Source organism: Cervus elaphus, chromosome 18, assembly GCF_910594005.1.
Source record: "Cervus elaphus chromosome 18, mCerEla1.1, whole genome shotgun sequence".
In the NCBI taxonomy this organism is placed as follows: Eukaryota; Metazoa; Chordata; class Mammalia; order Artiodactyla; family Cervidae; genus Cervus; species Cervus elaphus.
Window position 1 is genome coordinate 93,047,879 of NC_057832.1, and position 17,545 is coordinate 93,065,423.

The window sequence follows — 17,545 nt, forward strand, 5'->3', positions numbered from 1 at the left end:
TCAAAGTGATAATTATATACACTCCACCCCAACCCTGACAATTAATAAGAGAATCACCTTTGATCATTAAAAGTATGTTAAGTTAGATGAAGTTAGACCATTTTTTAAAAACACCTCTGTAAGCAAGTTGGAGAGAATGGACTCTCATTGAAATGTTTTTCTGTAGCTTCTTAACAGAATAAAATCTACTGTATAATATATATGTATATCTCAAAATAATTGACTATGATTTGCCCTAATTAACATTAAAGTATTTTAAAAGTACATGAAAAGCTGTAACTCCATATAAAAATATTTTTAATAAAATTATGTATTGTCCCATATGCTGAAATTGGAGATTTTTACATGCATGAACTTCTCTAATTGTAGTTTTTAGAAAATCATATTAAAGGTTCTTTTTATTTCTCCCTCACAGTTCAGTTGAATCCCATTTTTAAATTCATATTATATTGGTTTCCTTGGAGGTTATAGAGACACAGTTGTATCACACTATTGAAATCATTTTAATTTTAAAAAGTAAAGACTAAATGGCATGAAAAACAGGATGAGTAAAGGGTTTCACAGTGACAAAAACAGAAAAAGGAGAACACTAAAGATCCAAATGAAAGTTGTCAGATTCTTTTATCGTTAGTTTTAACAAGAAAATAATAATAATTGAGAGTTAAAATTTAAGATATGTTTGTTTACAGTGACTATTTTCATTTTTATAGCACCAAAAATTGTTCAGGGTAAGTAACTTTAAAATTAACAAGTCAATAGTATTAATTTTATCTAAAGCCTCATGGGGGTTGGGCTTCTATATTTTACTTGAATTCTCTTCTAAATAAAATTCAAGCATATTACTGTATTTTATAGTTTTACATTTCTTGGTAACTAGAAGTTTTATTGTGAAAATAAACCCAAGACAGTCTATATGATAAAGCAGGCCTGGATTTGATAAATACTTAATGTTAGTTCATTTATGCCTTTGAAAATTCTGTAGAAAATGCATTTCATTTGAGGATCTACAGAGGTGTAAAAAAAATAGGACATAAGCAGCTTTAGGATAGTGAAAAGCATAAACTTTGAAGATGGAATAGATTCTCTAAAATAATAATAAGGAGGGTATGTTTGTAATAATGCTCAAGCCCTAATAGTTACCCTATCTTCTGTCTCCCTGATGCAGCTTGGATGAAGAGTGAGGACAAGTGCTCCTCAAGCCCATCAGTAACTTGGCAGAGGGCCTAGATTCCTTGTTGGAGAGAGAGAACTATTAGTAGCTCCTAATCTTTTCTAACATTTACTGATGGGTCTTGTCTTAGGATTGAGCTATCGTTAGACTCGGCTTCCCTGGTAGTTCAGCTGGTAAAGAATCTGCCTGCAATGCAGGAGACCCTGGTTCGATTCCTGGATCTGGAAGATCCCCTGGAGAAGGGATAGGCTACCCACTCCAGTATTCATGGGCTTTCCTGGTGGCTCAGATGGTAAAGAATCCGCCTGCAATGTGGGAGACCTGGGTTGGGAAGATCCCCTGGAAGAGGGCATGGCAACCCAGTCCAGTATTCTTGCCTGGAGAATCCCCAGGGACAGGCTACAGTCCATGGGGTCACAAAGAGTCAGACACAACTGAGAGACTAAGCACAGCACAGCAACATGAAATATGCTGATTCTGTACAGTTAGGAAAGTCGGACTTAAATGATCCTGGTCCTTACATGCTTTTCATAAGCAGTATTAGTTGAGTATCTCTGGGAAGAAGTCATGGGAATCACTCTGATGTGTCCTTCCTGCTGCCAATCCAGGCTGGACCTGCTAGAAAACATTCTCGTTTTACCTGGGACAGTACCTTATGTACAAATACATATGAGCCCAAATCCGAAGAGTAAAAAGAACTATTTGGGACTTGCCTGGTGGGGCAGTCGTTAAGAATTCTCCTGCCAATCCAGGGAATGTGGGTTTGATCTCTGGTCCGGGAAGATTCCACATGCCGCTGAGCAAAGTCCACATGTAATAACTACCAAGTCCACGCTCTAGAGCCCCTGCTCTGCAACAAGAGAAGTCCATGCAGCGCAACTATAGTATAGCCTCTGCTCACCACAACTACGGAAAGCCCCTCACACAGCAACTGAAGACCCTGCACCGCCAGAAATTAATTAATTTTTAAAAAATAACTATTTGACCTTCAGGTGTCATACATTTGGTATTTTTAATTTTTGGGGGGATGCTTGGACTCAGCAATGACCGTCTGGCGGTCCCGTCCCGGAGCATGAATTGTAGCTGGACTTAACTGCATCAGAAGAAGACCTTAAGGAATAAGTAGTTGAATAAGAATATCTGTCACTTATCCCCTGGCATTTTCCCAGCTATGCTTTTATCAGCAGTAAGTCTGCACTGATGAAAAATTACTTGGGTTTCTTTGCACCCAGTAATATCAGTCTCACTGTCTTCTTTTCCTTCTTAGTTTCAATCACAGTTGGGGTGGAAATAGGGAAAGGAGTTGGAGTGGAGGATAGAAATCAAGGTTCTGAGTGCAGTTTCCTATATGTTTACAAAGTGCTGTGTTATGTAATGTTCAGTAGTCTTGAAAACTTAAATTTGAAATTTTCTTTGAGCAATTCTGTATTTTCCAGTATTATTTTTTTTCCTTTTCTCTTTTTCCATCCAAAAGTAGACCAATAAAGCTGAAATAGTTGAATAAAAATGTTAATAATTTTGTTTTTAATTTTGTAGAACTTGACCTCTTTCCCGAATTAATTGGAACTGAAGAAATAATCAAGGTATCATAGCTATTTTTTATTCAAGTGCTTAAATATTAAAAAGTCTATTTTGAATTATTGGTTAGGTTTCAGATGTTGCATTAATAAAAAGTTCGTGTTGCATGCATGATTCATTGGTTGTAGGATTAGTTGCTGAGCTTTGTAGATTAATGTATAATTAATAACATGATTTTTATGAAGAAGTTGGAAGACACTTTAATTGGTATAGTTTTTAAAAAGAGATAGGAAAGGTTTGTTGATAATTAGAAAAATGATGAACTTTAAAAATAATGATAGCTATGAACTGTAGCTGCAAGTTGGAACTTTTTCATTTTCTAAATGTTTCTAACAAACTAAAGTAATATTTAAGCAATTCATAATGTTGCTACAGCTTATTTTTGACTAACTTAACCAGTGATTGATAGATTGATAATAAATGTGAGCCAAAATATAAAGTGTATATATTCTTTTGCCCATTTAATTTGATTATTTTTGTTTGAACTGCGCATATTATAAAGTCTGTTGCCAACACAAGGCCCTTTAAGTAAATGGGCCTTTAAGGATATTTATAAATTTTAACATTGTCTTAATTTTTGAAATAGAAAATGACTGTTTGTATCTGTATTTCATCCTAAGCCCAAATATGCTATTCATCAAAACTGAGATAATATGTTAAATCCAGGTTTTCTATTGTTAATGGTAGTATGAATGTGTCCATTAGTACATATATGTGTATGAGCTGATAACTTGTGAAAATGTAATATTCTTATCTAGCAGTAAATAGTGGTTAGGTTGTGTTTTCACATGAACCATTACCTCAGTGATTTTTTATCTTATGGCAGTTCTCTCTTACAAAAGACTATTTTAGCAAAATGAGCAGTCCACAGTTCACAACAGAATTCAGCTAAGCATATCTGTGTGTGTGTATGATGTGTGTCAAACACCCTTCCAGTTGTAGACTGCAGACTTGTGTCCTCACATGGTGGAGAAGAGCAGAAGAAGCAACCTTTCATGACTCAATATAAAGGCACTAATCCCATTCATGAGGCTTCCACCTATGACCTCATTTAATACTAATGACTCCCCAAGGCCCCAATTCCTAAGACTGTCACTTTGAGAGGGTAGGGTTTCAGCATGTGAATTTAGAGGGGACACAAACACAGTTCATAAAACTATTCACGTTCATCAATTCATGCAGGAATGAATGATAGAAGTTGGCTAACACCTGGAATGTATCAGTAATGGTTTTAAACCTGAATAAGGGTTTCCCTGGTGGCTCAGTGGTAAAGAATATGCCTTCCAATGCAAGAGATGCAGGTTCAGTCCCTGGATCGGGAAGATCCCCTGGAGAAGGAAATGGCAACCCACTCCAGTATTCTTGCCTGGGCAATCCCATGGACAGAGGAGCCTGGCAGGTTACAATCCATGGTGTCGCAAAAGAGTCAGACATGACTGAGCAACTAAACAACAACAACAACGTGGAAATGAATAGTTTGGGGAATGTTCCTCAAGTTTTCTTCCAATAGGAATGTCTGACTTTGAAAGACAAATTATCTCCAGCACAATCAAGGCTTTTCAATAAAAAATTTTAATAGATATCATAAAGGATAACAGGTGTGATCCATATCAAAACCATAGAGGAGGAAAGTTTCACAATAACTTAATAAGACTTTATGGGAAACAGTGTCCATTAAAATATTTGTATTTTCATATATGTACAAAGTAATCATAGAACATGAATCTTATGTTCTTCTTGAATCATTGACATGAGACAGTGTGACCCCCATAGAGATGTACAAGACTTAGTTGGGTGGATTAATGAAAGGTCCATCACCTTCATCAGATTCTAAGAATCTCACAGTGATGAAAGGGAAATTTGTGTTTTGTGTGTGTATAGTTTTTATTCCCCAAAAATGTAACAGAATAAAGGGTGACTGGCATTATGTTTTAAGAACAATGTTATAGAAGTCTACATAGCTTATAGTAGGAGGATGATAAAGGAGGTTTGTGTGGGATAATAAGCAAAGAGGAAGAGAAGCAATGTTATATGGAATTTGAAAGAAATTGTCAGATCAAGGACTTCTAGTCTCTGGTGATCCAGTGGTTGAGACTCCGTACTTCCAATACAGGGGACACGGATTCAATTCCTGGCCAGGGAACTAAGATCCCACATGCTGCACAACGAAGATTTAAAAAAAAAAAAAAAAACTTAACAAAAAATAAAGGTTCTAAAGAAAAGAAATTGTCAGAGGATATAGAGAAGATAGATGACGTGTGTTTTGGGAACTTTACTGTGAAGAAAAGGGGAGAGGTAAAATGAATACTAGGCGTTGAATTAGAGATTTTCCATTATGCTCCTTTTAAATAGGAGAGATCTGGGTTTGAGCTGGTAAGAATGATCCATTTAAGAAAGCAAAATTGAAAATACAAAATGGAGGGGAATAGTTGTGTTCAATTCCTGAGAGGATGATAGAGAATGGATTAGAACACAAATGCAGAAACTAGAAAGGAAGTAGAACAACCACTCTCAGTTACAACAGGATGAGAAGAGCAAAGGTGGATTTGGTTGGTCCTGGTGGGTTTTGATGTTTTAATGCTAGGAAGAGTTGAGCTTTTGTCTGGTGGCTTCTACTGCCTCTGTTATCAGGAAAACCATCTGCTGAGAAGGAGGAGAGAAGAAAATGGAGGTTTGAATAGAGCAGAGCGAAGTTTAAAAGTCTTGGTAAGAGGGAAAGAGTGTGGTGTGATACCAGAAAACTGGCAAGTATCCAGATTTACAAAAGTGAGAAAGAATTCAGAAACTACATATTGCTAAGGTTAACACTGATCCTCACCAAAACTCTGGATCAGATTATAAAGCAAATGTTTGTAAGAACTTCCAAGGAAAGAAGAGTGTTTTCCACCAAGAGTGAGTCGAGGCAAACTGTTCTTATTTCATTTTGCATGAAGTTTTGGGGCTTGAAGAGGAGGGGAATATTTATTCAGGAAATTATTTGGTAAAATCTCCTAGTTGTCCTTGTGAACATGTCATCAATCAGAATGCAAAATTTTATCAAGAAATACCACTAGGGAAGAAATGGATCTGGGGAATCTAAGAGAATATCCATTTTAGCATTGATACAATCCAGAGCATTAATGCTGACTCACTTCTCAGGGTTGTCGCATATGCCTTAAGATTTAAAAAAAAAAACAACTTTAAACCAACAGAATAATTAAGCTGTAGATAACAATGCAGTCATTAAGCTTGAAATCTTGTGTTTCATACGTATAGCTTTCCGTGTGTCTGAGACAAAAGCTCATGAGCACACATGGCTTAAGATTCAGATTCTTCCTACTGATATTGGTCAGGTTCTCACTGACCAATTTGTACTTGGTCATTTTTTTCTTTTTTTCAAGGAGCATGACCTTAAAAGATCCAGTGCTACAAAACTGACAAATTCATGTCCCATGTGAACAAAAAATATCATATCTTAATATGTTTGGCAATTCAATGTTTTAAACATATGATTAGACGTATTATAATATGTACAGTTTAAATAAAAAGAAACCATGGGTTTTGGTTAACATCTAGCCAGATCACTCCTGGGCCATCATAGTAACTAAGTGCCCATGAGAGACCAGGTCATCTGAATGGTATTTCTAAAGGAAACACAAAATTAAATGACTAGAACTAGGACCATATTTTGACCAGTTGTTAAAAATGTCTGTCTAGGTTTAAGATGAACTCCTAGGGAAAAGTATTTAAAACAAAAGCGAACAAAAGCGAAAACCTCTTCCAGTCTTAAACTTTCCTGTTAGGATAGCTTTAAAATTGTGATGTATTCAAATACATACAAATAGTCTGAATATACAACTACTTTGATCTTTGAAATAAGTTGTTTCATTGCCATTTTACATTACTGCTGCTGCTAAGTCGCTTCAGTCGTGTCTGATTCTGTGCGACCCCATAGACGGCAGCCCACCAGGCTCCCCTGTCCCTGGGATTCTTCAGGCAAGAACACTGGAGTGGGTGGCCATTTCTTTCTCCAGTGCATGAAAGTGAAAAGTGAAAGTGAAGTTGCTCAGTCATGTCGGACTCATAGCGACCCCATGACCTGCAGCCTACCAGGCTCCTCTGTCCATGGGATTTTTCAGGCAAGAGTACTGGAGTGGGGCACCATTGCATTACAAGAAGCTAATTATTATTTAACGTGTTGCCAGAGGAACTGAACAGAGAAATATAAACACAAGAAAATAAATACCATGTTAAATAACACTCTCAGTAATTACCACTACACCGTGTCTTCTTTTCAAAGCTGTGATATCTATTAATTACTTCCATAAAGTAAAATTTTAAAAAGCAGCCATAAATAAGGTATTTTCATTGAGTTGAATTACTCTCCCTCAAGGGTAGATAATACTGGTTACGAGATAGAGCTGTGTCTTCTAGGGGGGTGGTGCTTTATGAGAAGTTTCCAAAATCCCATAAGTGAAGAATCACAGTGTAATGCAGTTTATTATTAAGATTTCATGGAAAGGAAATGGCAACCCACTCCAGTATTCTTGCTTGGAAAAGTCCATGGACAGAGGAGCCTGGAGGGCTGCAGTCCATGGGGTTACATGACTGAGCACGCATGCATGAGAAGAGTGGAGGGAGATGGGTTGGTAGCAATAAAATGGTAGAACTAACAAAAAAATTCATTTTTCTCTAATTTGCTTATATCCCATTAAATCTTACTTGCTTTTCAAAGGAAGAAGAAGAGGGAAAGGACATGGAAGGAGACACTGTTGTGAATCCTGGTAGAGACGGTGCCACAAACCAGATCAGGAGAAAGGAACCCCAGATTTCTACCACAACAAATTACAACCGAGTGGGGACCAAATACAACGAGGCCAAGACTAACCGCTCCCCAGCAAGAGGAAGCGGGTTCTCTGGAAAGAGTGATATTCCCAACACATCTTTAGATTCCACCTCCCAGCCAGTCACTGAATTAGACCCAGAAAAAGACGTTCTTTCGACTTCACGGACTGTGACCCAGCCTCCCCCTCTCACTCTGGCAGGCACTTCAGCCTCTTCAAGTGACGCCTCTAAAACCATTCTCCGATTTCCACAGATGAACTTGTCCGGGACGGTGGAATATTCAGATACAGTGTCCACGACGGAATCGCAAGAGGTATCTACTGATATCAGTGAGGAAGAGAGTTTATTGACCAGTTTCAAGCTCGATCCAGGAGCCGATGATTCCTCCGGCTCCAGTCCCGCAACTTCCGCTGTGCCATTCGTCTCCGAGAACACATCCCCTGGCGATGTATTATTTCCTTCAGAAAACCCAGAGGCCGTCACATACGATGTCTTTATCCCAGAATCTGCGAGAAATGCTTCAGAAGATTCCGCCTCCTCAGGTTCAGAAGAATCTCTCAAGGATCCTTCCGTTGATGGAAATATGTGGTTTCCTAGTACGACAGACGTGACGACGATGCCCGATGTCGGGTCAGGTAGAGAGAGCTTTCTCCAGACTAATTACACCGACGTGGATAGTGACGAATCTGAGAAGACAACAGAATCCTCTCCTCCAGGCCCACTGCCGTCACAGGGCCCCTCGGTCTCAGATGTGCGAATGCCACAGTATTCTACCTTTGCATACTTCCCCACTGAGGTGACACCTCACGCTTTTACTCCGTCCTCCGGACAACACCATTCGGTCCCCACCGTCAACGTGGTACACGCGCAGACAACTCAACCAGTGTACAATGGTGAGGCACCTCTCCAACCTTCCTACAGTAGTGAAGTCTTTCCTCTAGTCACCCCCTTGTTGCTTGACAACCAGACCCTCAACACTACCCCTGCTGCTTCAAGTAGTGATTGGGCCTTGCATGCTACACCTGTATTTCCCAGTGTCGGTGTGTCCTTCGAATCCATCCTGTCTTCCTCTGATGGTGCGCCTTTGCTCCCATTTTCCTCCGCTTCCTCCAGTAGTGAATTGCTTCACCGTGTGTATACGATCTCTCAGATCCTTCCGCAAGTTACTGCAGCTCTTGAGAGCGATCAGGGGTCCCTGCATGTTTCTCTGCCGGTGGCTGGGGGTGATTTGCTATTAGAGCCCAGCCTTGCTCCGTATTCTGATGCCATGTCGCATCAGATCACTACGCGTGCTGCTTCGGAGACCTTGGAATTTGGTGCTAGCAAGCCTGCTGTCCTTTATCAAACGCTTATGTTTTCTCCAGCTGAAGCATCCAGCAGTGATGTCCTGATGCATGCACGTTCTTCAGGGCCTGAACCTTCTTATGCCTTAACTAATGAGGAGGGCTCCCAACACCTCTTCAGGGTTTCTGACAGTTCTGCGGTACCTGGGCGTGATTCTGTTCAGGGTTCTTTATCTAGCAGCCCTAGTCACCACCTACCGATGCCCGAGTCTCCCTTAGTAACCCCAAGCGCATCGTTGCTGCAGCCCACTCAGGGCGTCTCAGGTGATGGGGAGTGGTCTGGAGCCTCCTCTGATAGTGAATTTTTTGTGCCTGACACAGATGGTCTGACAGCCCTTAATATGTCTTCACCCGTTTCTGTAGCTGAGTTTACATATCCAACCTCTATGTCTGGTGACAATAACAAGCTACTTTCTAAAAGTGACACAATACACGGAGAGGAGACAGAACGGCACATTTCTTCTTTCAGTGACCTGGTTTACCCCTCTGAAAGCACAGTCATGCCTGACCTGTATGATCATGTAAATACATTGAATGCCTCTTTACAAGAATCCTCTGCTTCCACTTCTAGCCCAGAGGGCATCCTCCCAGAGCTTCTTGTTTTAACTGCCACTAAGGTTTATGATCATGAGATTAGTCAAATTCCAGAAAGTAACTTTCCGGTTCAGTCTTCACACGCTGTATTTCAAGCATTTGGTGACACTTCGCTTAAATCTGCACACTCAGAGCCAGCATCCTCTGACCCTACTTCTAGTGAAATGTTATCTCCTTCAACTCAGCTCTTAGTTTATGAGCCCTCAGCTTCTTTTAGTACTGAAGTATTGCTGCAACCTTCCTTTCAGGCTTCTGGTATTGACTTGTTGCTTAAAACTGATCTGCCAGCTATGCCTAGTGACCCAATAGTGGTTGAAACCCCCAAGGTTGAGCACATTAGTTCTACAGTATCACATCTCGTGGCATCCAATGCCGCTTCAAGGGAAAATACGCTGCACTCTACATCTGTACCAATCTCTGATGTATCACCTACTCCTAATACGCACGCTGCTTCACTTCAAGCTTTAACCATTTCTTATGCAAGTGAGAAATATTCTGAACCAGTTTTGCATAAAAGCGAAAGTTCCCACCAAACAGTACCTTCATTGTCCAATAATGATGAGTTGTTCCAAACTGCCAATTTGGAGCTTAACCAGGTCTTTCCTCCAGAAGGAAGGCATGCATTTGCAACTCCTGTTTTATCAGTTGTACCACCAGATACGCTTATAAGTAAGCTTGTTTATTCTGATGAAGTCTTCACCTCCACCAAGGGCCCAGTCACCGATGAGGTATTGGCTGGTATTCCTACAGTTGTTTCTGATCCAGTTGTAACTGCTGATCCTTCTGTCCCTTTAGGAAATGTGTATGTTTCCATTTCAGCCATTTCTCCAAACAAGGATGGTTCTGTAACCACAACCGAGTTGCTGTTTCCTTCTAGAACAACTTCTGAGCCAATTCAAAGTGCCCGATCTGATGCCAGTTTGGTGGGTGGTGGTGACGATGGTGATATTGATGATTACGGTGATGATTATTATGATGACAGAGATAAAGATGGCTTATCTATCAATAGGTGTATGTCATGCTTCTCCTATAGAGAATCACAGGAAAAGGTAATGAATGACTCAGACACCCAGCAGAACAGTTCTGTGGATCAGAATAACCCAATCTCATATGCACTATCTGAGAATTCTGAAGAAGGAAATAAAATCACAGGTGTTATATCAGACAATCAGACTGATATGGACAGAAGTCCTGATAAATCACCACCAACAAATGTGCCAGCCCAGAAGCACAATGATGGAAAACAGGAAAATGATGTTCAGACTAACAATGCCCTGCTTCCTTTCAGCCCAGAATCTAAAGCTTGGGCAGTTCTTACAAGTGATGAAGAGAGTGGATCAGGGCAAGGTGCCTCAGATAGCCTTAATGATAACGAGACTTCCACAGATTTCAGTTTTCCTGATATTAATGAAAAAGATGGTGATGGGGTACTGGAAACAGGTGACTCAGAAATAACTCCTGGATCCCCACAGTCCTCAACACCGACTATTACTAGCGGGCATTCAGAAGTGTTCAACATTTCAGAGGCAGGTTAGTTATGGATCCAAGGGATAGATGTAATGGCTTTCTGCCTCAAAAAAAAAAAAAAAAAGAAAAAGAAAAATCTTGGAAAGAGATATTTGGTAAAATGGCCTTCATTTTTAAAAGTCAGGATATTTATAAATCAATTTACAGGTTTTAAAATTTGATTTTTTTATTATTTCAAAGAAATACTGAATGTGTTTTCATCCTTAAATTAACTCTCTCCAAAACAGATAAGATGATTTATATTGTCAATTTTTTCATATTCTGCAAGATGCCTGTTACACGTGAGAGCAATTATGTGTACATAATACATTTTTAGTACACTGCTTTTTAAATAATAGATTGGAGTGTATTTTGGATGATTTTAGTTTTAATATTTATGCATATTCTAAATTACATTGCCAACTAAATCTATCGAATTACAAACTCTGATATAATATGACATATGCGTCTCCCTCTGACCCACCCACTGGAAAGGAGTTAGATGTTTTGGACATCCACATCAGATTGGGGGCTTTAGAAAAATGTTCTGTTGCTAAGTTTTGAAAGTTTAATGGTAAGATTTTTTTTTTTAAGATTTTAATTTTTTAAGAATGTCTCTTTGATTACCTTAACGTTGCCTAAAGAGGGCAGTGTGAACTAACAAAATACCTTCTACTTTATACTTGTTACGTACCTTTCTAAGAAGTTAAAATAATGGCCATTAATATGCATAGTATGTATAGGTATTGTATGACAAGGTGTACAACACAAGAACATTTTCTGTAGAAATGCATTTCATTTGTTAATGTATTTTATGCAAACTAATTTATAGCCAGATGTTTCTTCCAGGAGATTGCTTGCAGCGTATATAATACAGATGTTTGCTTTAGATGCCAGTGTGGGGGGCGGTGCAGAGAGGGGAAATTCAATGCCATTAAGAATATGAAATACTAGGTAATTTCATTGCCTTGATCTTAAGTTTTATAATTTGCTTTTTTTACATTTTAAGGCATTTTTAAAAAATGAACAATGAAAAATAGTTAAATCTCAACAGTGAGTCAAAAGATAAGGTAACATCTTGCACTCTTATTGTGTAAAAGTAGGTATTTAAAATCCAGAACATAGATACCAATCTTATTAGGATAATAAGATTTTTCCTCTTTGTTATTTCCTTTCCTTGAATGAGTTATGTACTTTTCCTTCAGTGCAGCAGCAATTAAAAGCGTGTACGTTTTGATAGAGAAGTTTTTCTACATTCTGATTTGATACCTGCTTATCATTGCATTCCAGTTTTCAACACTTAAACTCTGTTATGTGAAAATAAGTAATGAATTCATGGGTCACCATATTCATTAGTACTGCCTTATATATGAATTGTTATCTGGCTTCAATGATAGTTTTTTTTGGTTTTTTCATTTTTATTAGATTGATTTAAAAAGAAAACATCAGGAATGCACCCATTTTTCTATCTTATTATATAGTGACATCATCTATATGTTATTGCTAGATTATTCTGTTCTGGAAAGACTATATACTGTAAAATGTCAAACCTGGAATTACTGACTAAAATTACTGCATTTTCTCGTCAATGCACTAATTAGATTTATTTAATTTGAGGATGTTTTCCTATTGATGGGGAGAAAACAATATGAATATATCATCTAACAGCATCAAGTAGTATAATTGATGACATAAATAAGATCATATAGGTGAAAATTCTTGCCTGCTTTTAAAACATATCTAAAAAATCATATGTAGTTTGTCTTATCCAATAATTGAAAATGCCTCTATATCAAATGCATATAGACTAATTCTGAAACTTACCATTTTATTACCTATTTCTAGAATGTAGAATAATTTATAAGACATGCTCCTCAAAATAATATAGATAAGACAGATATTAGTACCTGCAACTTATGAATGCATAGACTGAGTCCTAAAGATACTAGATTGCTTGATCTAGGTCACACAGAAAGTTAATAAAAAAAACTCAGACTGGAAACATGTGTCATTGGTGTCTGTCTCTTAGAGACTACATTTTCATGATTGAGAACAATAGCATATATATATAAATATATATAATGCTTAATTTGTAAACTATTATTATTCTTATTTCTTTATTTCCTGATCATTAGCACGTTCTTGCCTTATCACTTAGGTAACTCTCATATACTACAGAGCCATATCCAAACATATTTTAGTGTCAACTAATGAATATAAAAAGCAGTATAACTAGTTGCTCTTCATTATAGTATACAAAGCAGCCAGTTGATTGTTTTTACTTTCATGTGATATCTCATATAAAATATTTAAGTTTTAATATATGAAATTATCTTGGCTTTATCATTCTAATTCCCTAATTAAAAGGTTTGTTTTAAAATCAGACATTCCAGAGAACTTATGAGTAAAGTCTACATGTAAGACTGTGTGTGCATGTGTGTGTATAATGCATGTATATAGTACACATGATATATATATATTGTACTTTGTTACATATTTTGTGTTATATATCTGACATATGTATCACATATTTGATCAGGCATATATCATATATATGTATGTACATATACATAAGTTAGATGTGTACACATCTAAATACATACATACATATATATATATACACATACAACTATGTGCCTACTGCAGTGAATATTTGTGGTCGTTGAAGACTAGTGAAATTATATAAACTCACTTTGTATGTAAGTTAATGTGCATCATTGGTTCTTAAACTTTAATGTGGATCAAAATCTCCCAGAGGGCTTGTTAAAACATCAATTGCTGGGTTTTACCCATAGAGTTTCTTTTTCAGTAGATTTGGGATGGTTGGAGAAGGGCCCCAAATATACATTTCTAACAAGTTTCAGGTGATGCCGATGCCTCTATTTTGGGGGACTTACTTCAAGAATGACTGAAATAGATAATAATACTAACCTTCATTTGTAATTTCTAGGTACCAGAGACTTTGCTAAGTGGATTATTTCCTTTATTAACCACAAACTTTCTATTGTAACAATAGAAAAAAAATGGGAAGACAATTGTGTACAAAACAAAATGCTTTCCTAAATTTCATAAAGCAATACCAGTGCATTCAGACTCGGTTTATTTAGGCTTCTGAATGAGTCTCCCCACAGTAGGTAATGACCAGAGTGTATGATTAATGTAATAGAAGGCGAAGTTTAGCCTTCTTTCATAAGGATATTGACTACAGCTTAAGGATCGGTTGACTTACAATATTCCCACTTTTTATACAGTTTCATTATTTCCAGTCACAACTTTGAATTCTATTTTTTTTCTCACAAATGCTTCTGTAATTATAAAAATACACATCTTGGAATATTTTGTTGCCACTTATAATCCTTTGATGCATTTCCTATATGTGGATTAAATTCTTGACCCTTTCTGCATCACCTCTCTTTACAGAAGGAATCTATCGTTTTAACTCTCACATTCTCTCCAGTTAGACATATTTCAGTGCTCTATTTATGAATCTGTGACTGTCAAATTTATCCTCAGATATTTTCCATTAAATTGATAGTATTTTCAATTAAATTAATTCCCATTGTCTATCACTAAGAGTAAGGTACTTAGTGTACTTTTATACCAAATGTACCATATATGTTGGAAGCAAGGTAGACTCCGATGAGGAATTTAAACTTAGTTACTCCAGAGATCCGACAGGTGGACAGGATAAGGACTGTTCCTTTGTAGCAGTGTCAACTTGTTGTAGCATCCTGTTAGGGTTCTGTGGCACAATAATCTTGGTTTCCCATTGCACACACCTCAAAGTAGAAGGGAAAAATTGTGACTGGTCACTGACACTCTGAAGTTCTGAAACTTTTTTAACAACTTAGATAGCTTTGGTTGCAGTGATTTTGAAAGTTCTAGAACAAAAATGTACCTGATTTGTCACAAAAAAATAGTTATTTGCTATCTTCTGAAATAACCCAAGGACAGAATTTAGACTTTTTCATAATTTACACTTGGGTATTTAAAAAGAATGTCTTAGATCTGTGCATTCCTTCGATTCACATGCAAAGATATTTTTATTTTTGATAGAGAAAAACAGTTGGCAAGAAGGGAATTCAAAATAACATGTCTAAATTTTAAACAGTTTGCTGGATTGAAGGGTTATCTTAATGTAAGAAGAGTTATCCTAAGAGTCTCTCTTTATGAAATTATTAATTGCTCCTAATTATTTACCTAACTGTGGGATGAAAAATATTTCCACTACAATTCATTTTGGGAAATCAAGATTATATATGGTAATTCAATAAGTAGCATTGCTTTTCTGGATCATTTTTATTAAAAACTGATTAGTTTTTATTTTAATACTTTAGTTTCCCTTTCACGAGCTTTTCAAGGCAATATTATGCTTCCTGGTTACCAATCTTTGTTGGATATTATAGTTCCTCAGCTCTGATAGCCTGACTTACTTTTTATCTCTTTTTCTGTGAGTTTGTTTGGTTTTGAAGTATAATTGACCTATAAGACCATTTTAGTTCTTGTTGCCCAACAGTGATTCGATACTTCTGAACATTTCAAATTGATCACCACAATAAGTCTAGTTACCATAAAGATATTGCATAATTATTGACTAAATTCCCCACACTGTATGTTTCACACCTATGACTCGTTTGTTTTGCAATGCCTTACTTTTTAAGCTTTGGGTCAGAGAAATTTTAAAGGTAAGCAACAGCGAGAAGATTGCAGTTATTCGGTTGAAAAATGTTGTACTTTTTCCTCAAGCTTAAATATCAACTTTCTCAATTTTCTCTGACTACAGAGGCCAGTAATAGTAGCCATGAGTCTCGTATTGGTCTAGCTGAGGGGCTGGAATCCGAGAAGAAGGCGGTTATACCCCTTGTGATCGTGTCGGCCCTGACTTTTATCTGTCTAGTGGTTCTTGTGGGTATTCTCATCTACTGGAGGTAAGCTGAGTGTTTTAGATGTGTATTTCATAGAGCTCAGATTTTACCTTTGTTTTACCTGAATGTTCTTCAAAACATACTCAAAATTCACTTTACTTGAGAGCTACCGCTAATTTATCCAGATAACTCTGAGTAAGAAGAATTTGTGAATCCAAGGACATAGTAATAAAAGATCTGACTGTTCTTCATACTTCTGTCAAACAATTAAAGGTAAAATGGAGGAACTTTGACTTCAGTGAATACTTAATACAGTATTTTGACAGTTTTACTTTCATATTAATCTAATGAACTTTCCAATGTTACCATAGCATCTAAGGTTCTCAGTTAAATGCTCGAGCTTTTATAACTTTAAAAGTTATTATTTTGGAAAACATGGTTTTTGATACAGTGAAAAATATTTTTATAGCTGTGGATTTTGTACAAGATACATATCAACTGCATGCTAATACAAAAAATGATAACTCCTACACAAAAGTAAAAATCAAGCATTAAAATAGAATACAATTTGAAGATAAAGTAAATGACTATATTAAGAGGAATGGGATTTTAAATTCATTATTGTTTGCCTTGAGGGTGAGATATAACTTCATTCTTATCAATAACCTATTGAAACTTTTAAAAGGTAAGGAACATTGCACCTATCATAAGCTTCTGATCTTACAGCAAACAGAATACAGTGCAAATTTATGTTTACTAGGGACGTAATATAAATCAGTATAACTGCTATAACTGTGTCTGTTGGAAAGCAAGGACTTTATGATGATATAGGGAAACCTATCTAAACCAAGAAAGGGCATAACTTAGTACTTTATCCTTTTGTTTTAAAAGAGAGTTTTGTTCAGAAGATGTATACTCCATTTCCTTAGTTTAGCAACATCTGTCTATAAGTTGATCGTCACCACTCTTTGTGTTATTCCAAAGTATCTTTTCTTAGTTTATTAAAAAATATTTAGTATGTTTATTGACTGTTTCCCATGTGCTCGGTAGTGTGTGAAATACTGTGGGAGCATGTAAAAAAAGGAATGAATGGAGAATCACCACTGTCAAGATGTTTATGCTTATTGAAGAGAAAGAGTTTTCTGTGCAAAAATGTGTAAAATATTACACAGAAGTGTGTGCACGGCAGCTGAAATCTCTTAATGCTAAGAGTACTCAGAGAAAAAGGGAGCTTGATGGGCCAGAATGGGCAGCAAAAATGAGAAATGTCGAGCTTGAGCTGGATAGGATTCACAAAGAGGAACTAAAGAAGAGTGTTCCAGGCAGGGTCCCCGCGGGTAGGAAGACTGGAAAGGAGGGATGAGCTGTGTGTGTCTGAGACTGTGGGGTTGGATCATCTAGCTGCGTGTGGTTGTATATTGGTTGATTAAGGTAGACTGTTTCCATGAGCAGCCATATTTCATATCTGACTTCTTTTACAGATCAGAGTAGACTGCAGACTATAGAGAACAGATCATGCTTTTGTTATCATGAATGGGTTAGGAGTCTGTTGTGTCCATAACATCATGCAAACAAAACTGCTTTCTTTAATGATTCCTGTAATCACCAGTGCCTCTTGACAGAAGACTTCATGTTTAGTGGAGTACCACCAGCACAGTACCTAA

General features: G+C 37.1%; 1 protein-coding gene across 4 annotated transcripts in view; it reads left to right on the plus strand.

Annotated features, from left to right (window-relative positions):
- The window catches only part of PTPRZ1 (protein tyrosine phosphatase receptor type Z1), a 193,830-nt gene that overhangs the window by 135,220 nt on the left and 41,065 nt on the right, over positions 1–17,545 (plus strand). For 2 of the 4 annotated variants that reach the window (XM_043871959.1, XM_043871960.1), the window contains exons 11-13: positions 2,708–2,754; positions 7,464–11,040; positions 15,800–15,944. In XM_043871959.1, the coding sequence (XP_043727894.1) occupies positions 2,708–2,754; positions 7,464–11,040; positions 15,800–15,944 (3,769 nt within the window). The remainder of the gene's footprint in view (positions 1–2,707; positions 2,755–7,463; positions 11,041–15,799; positions 15,945–17,545) is intronic. The other 2 variants (XM_043871962.1, XM_043871963.1) reach the window with 1 other exon arrangement.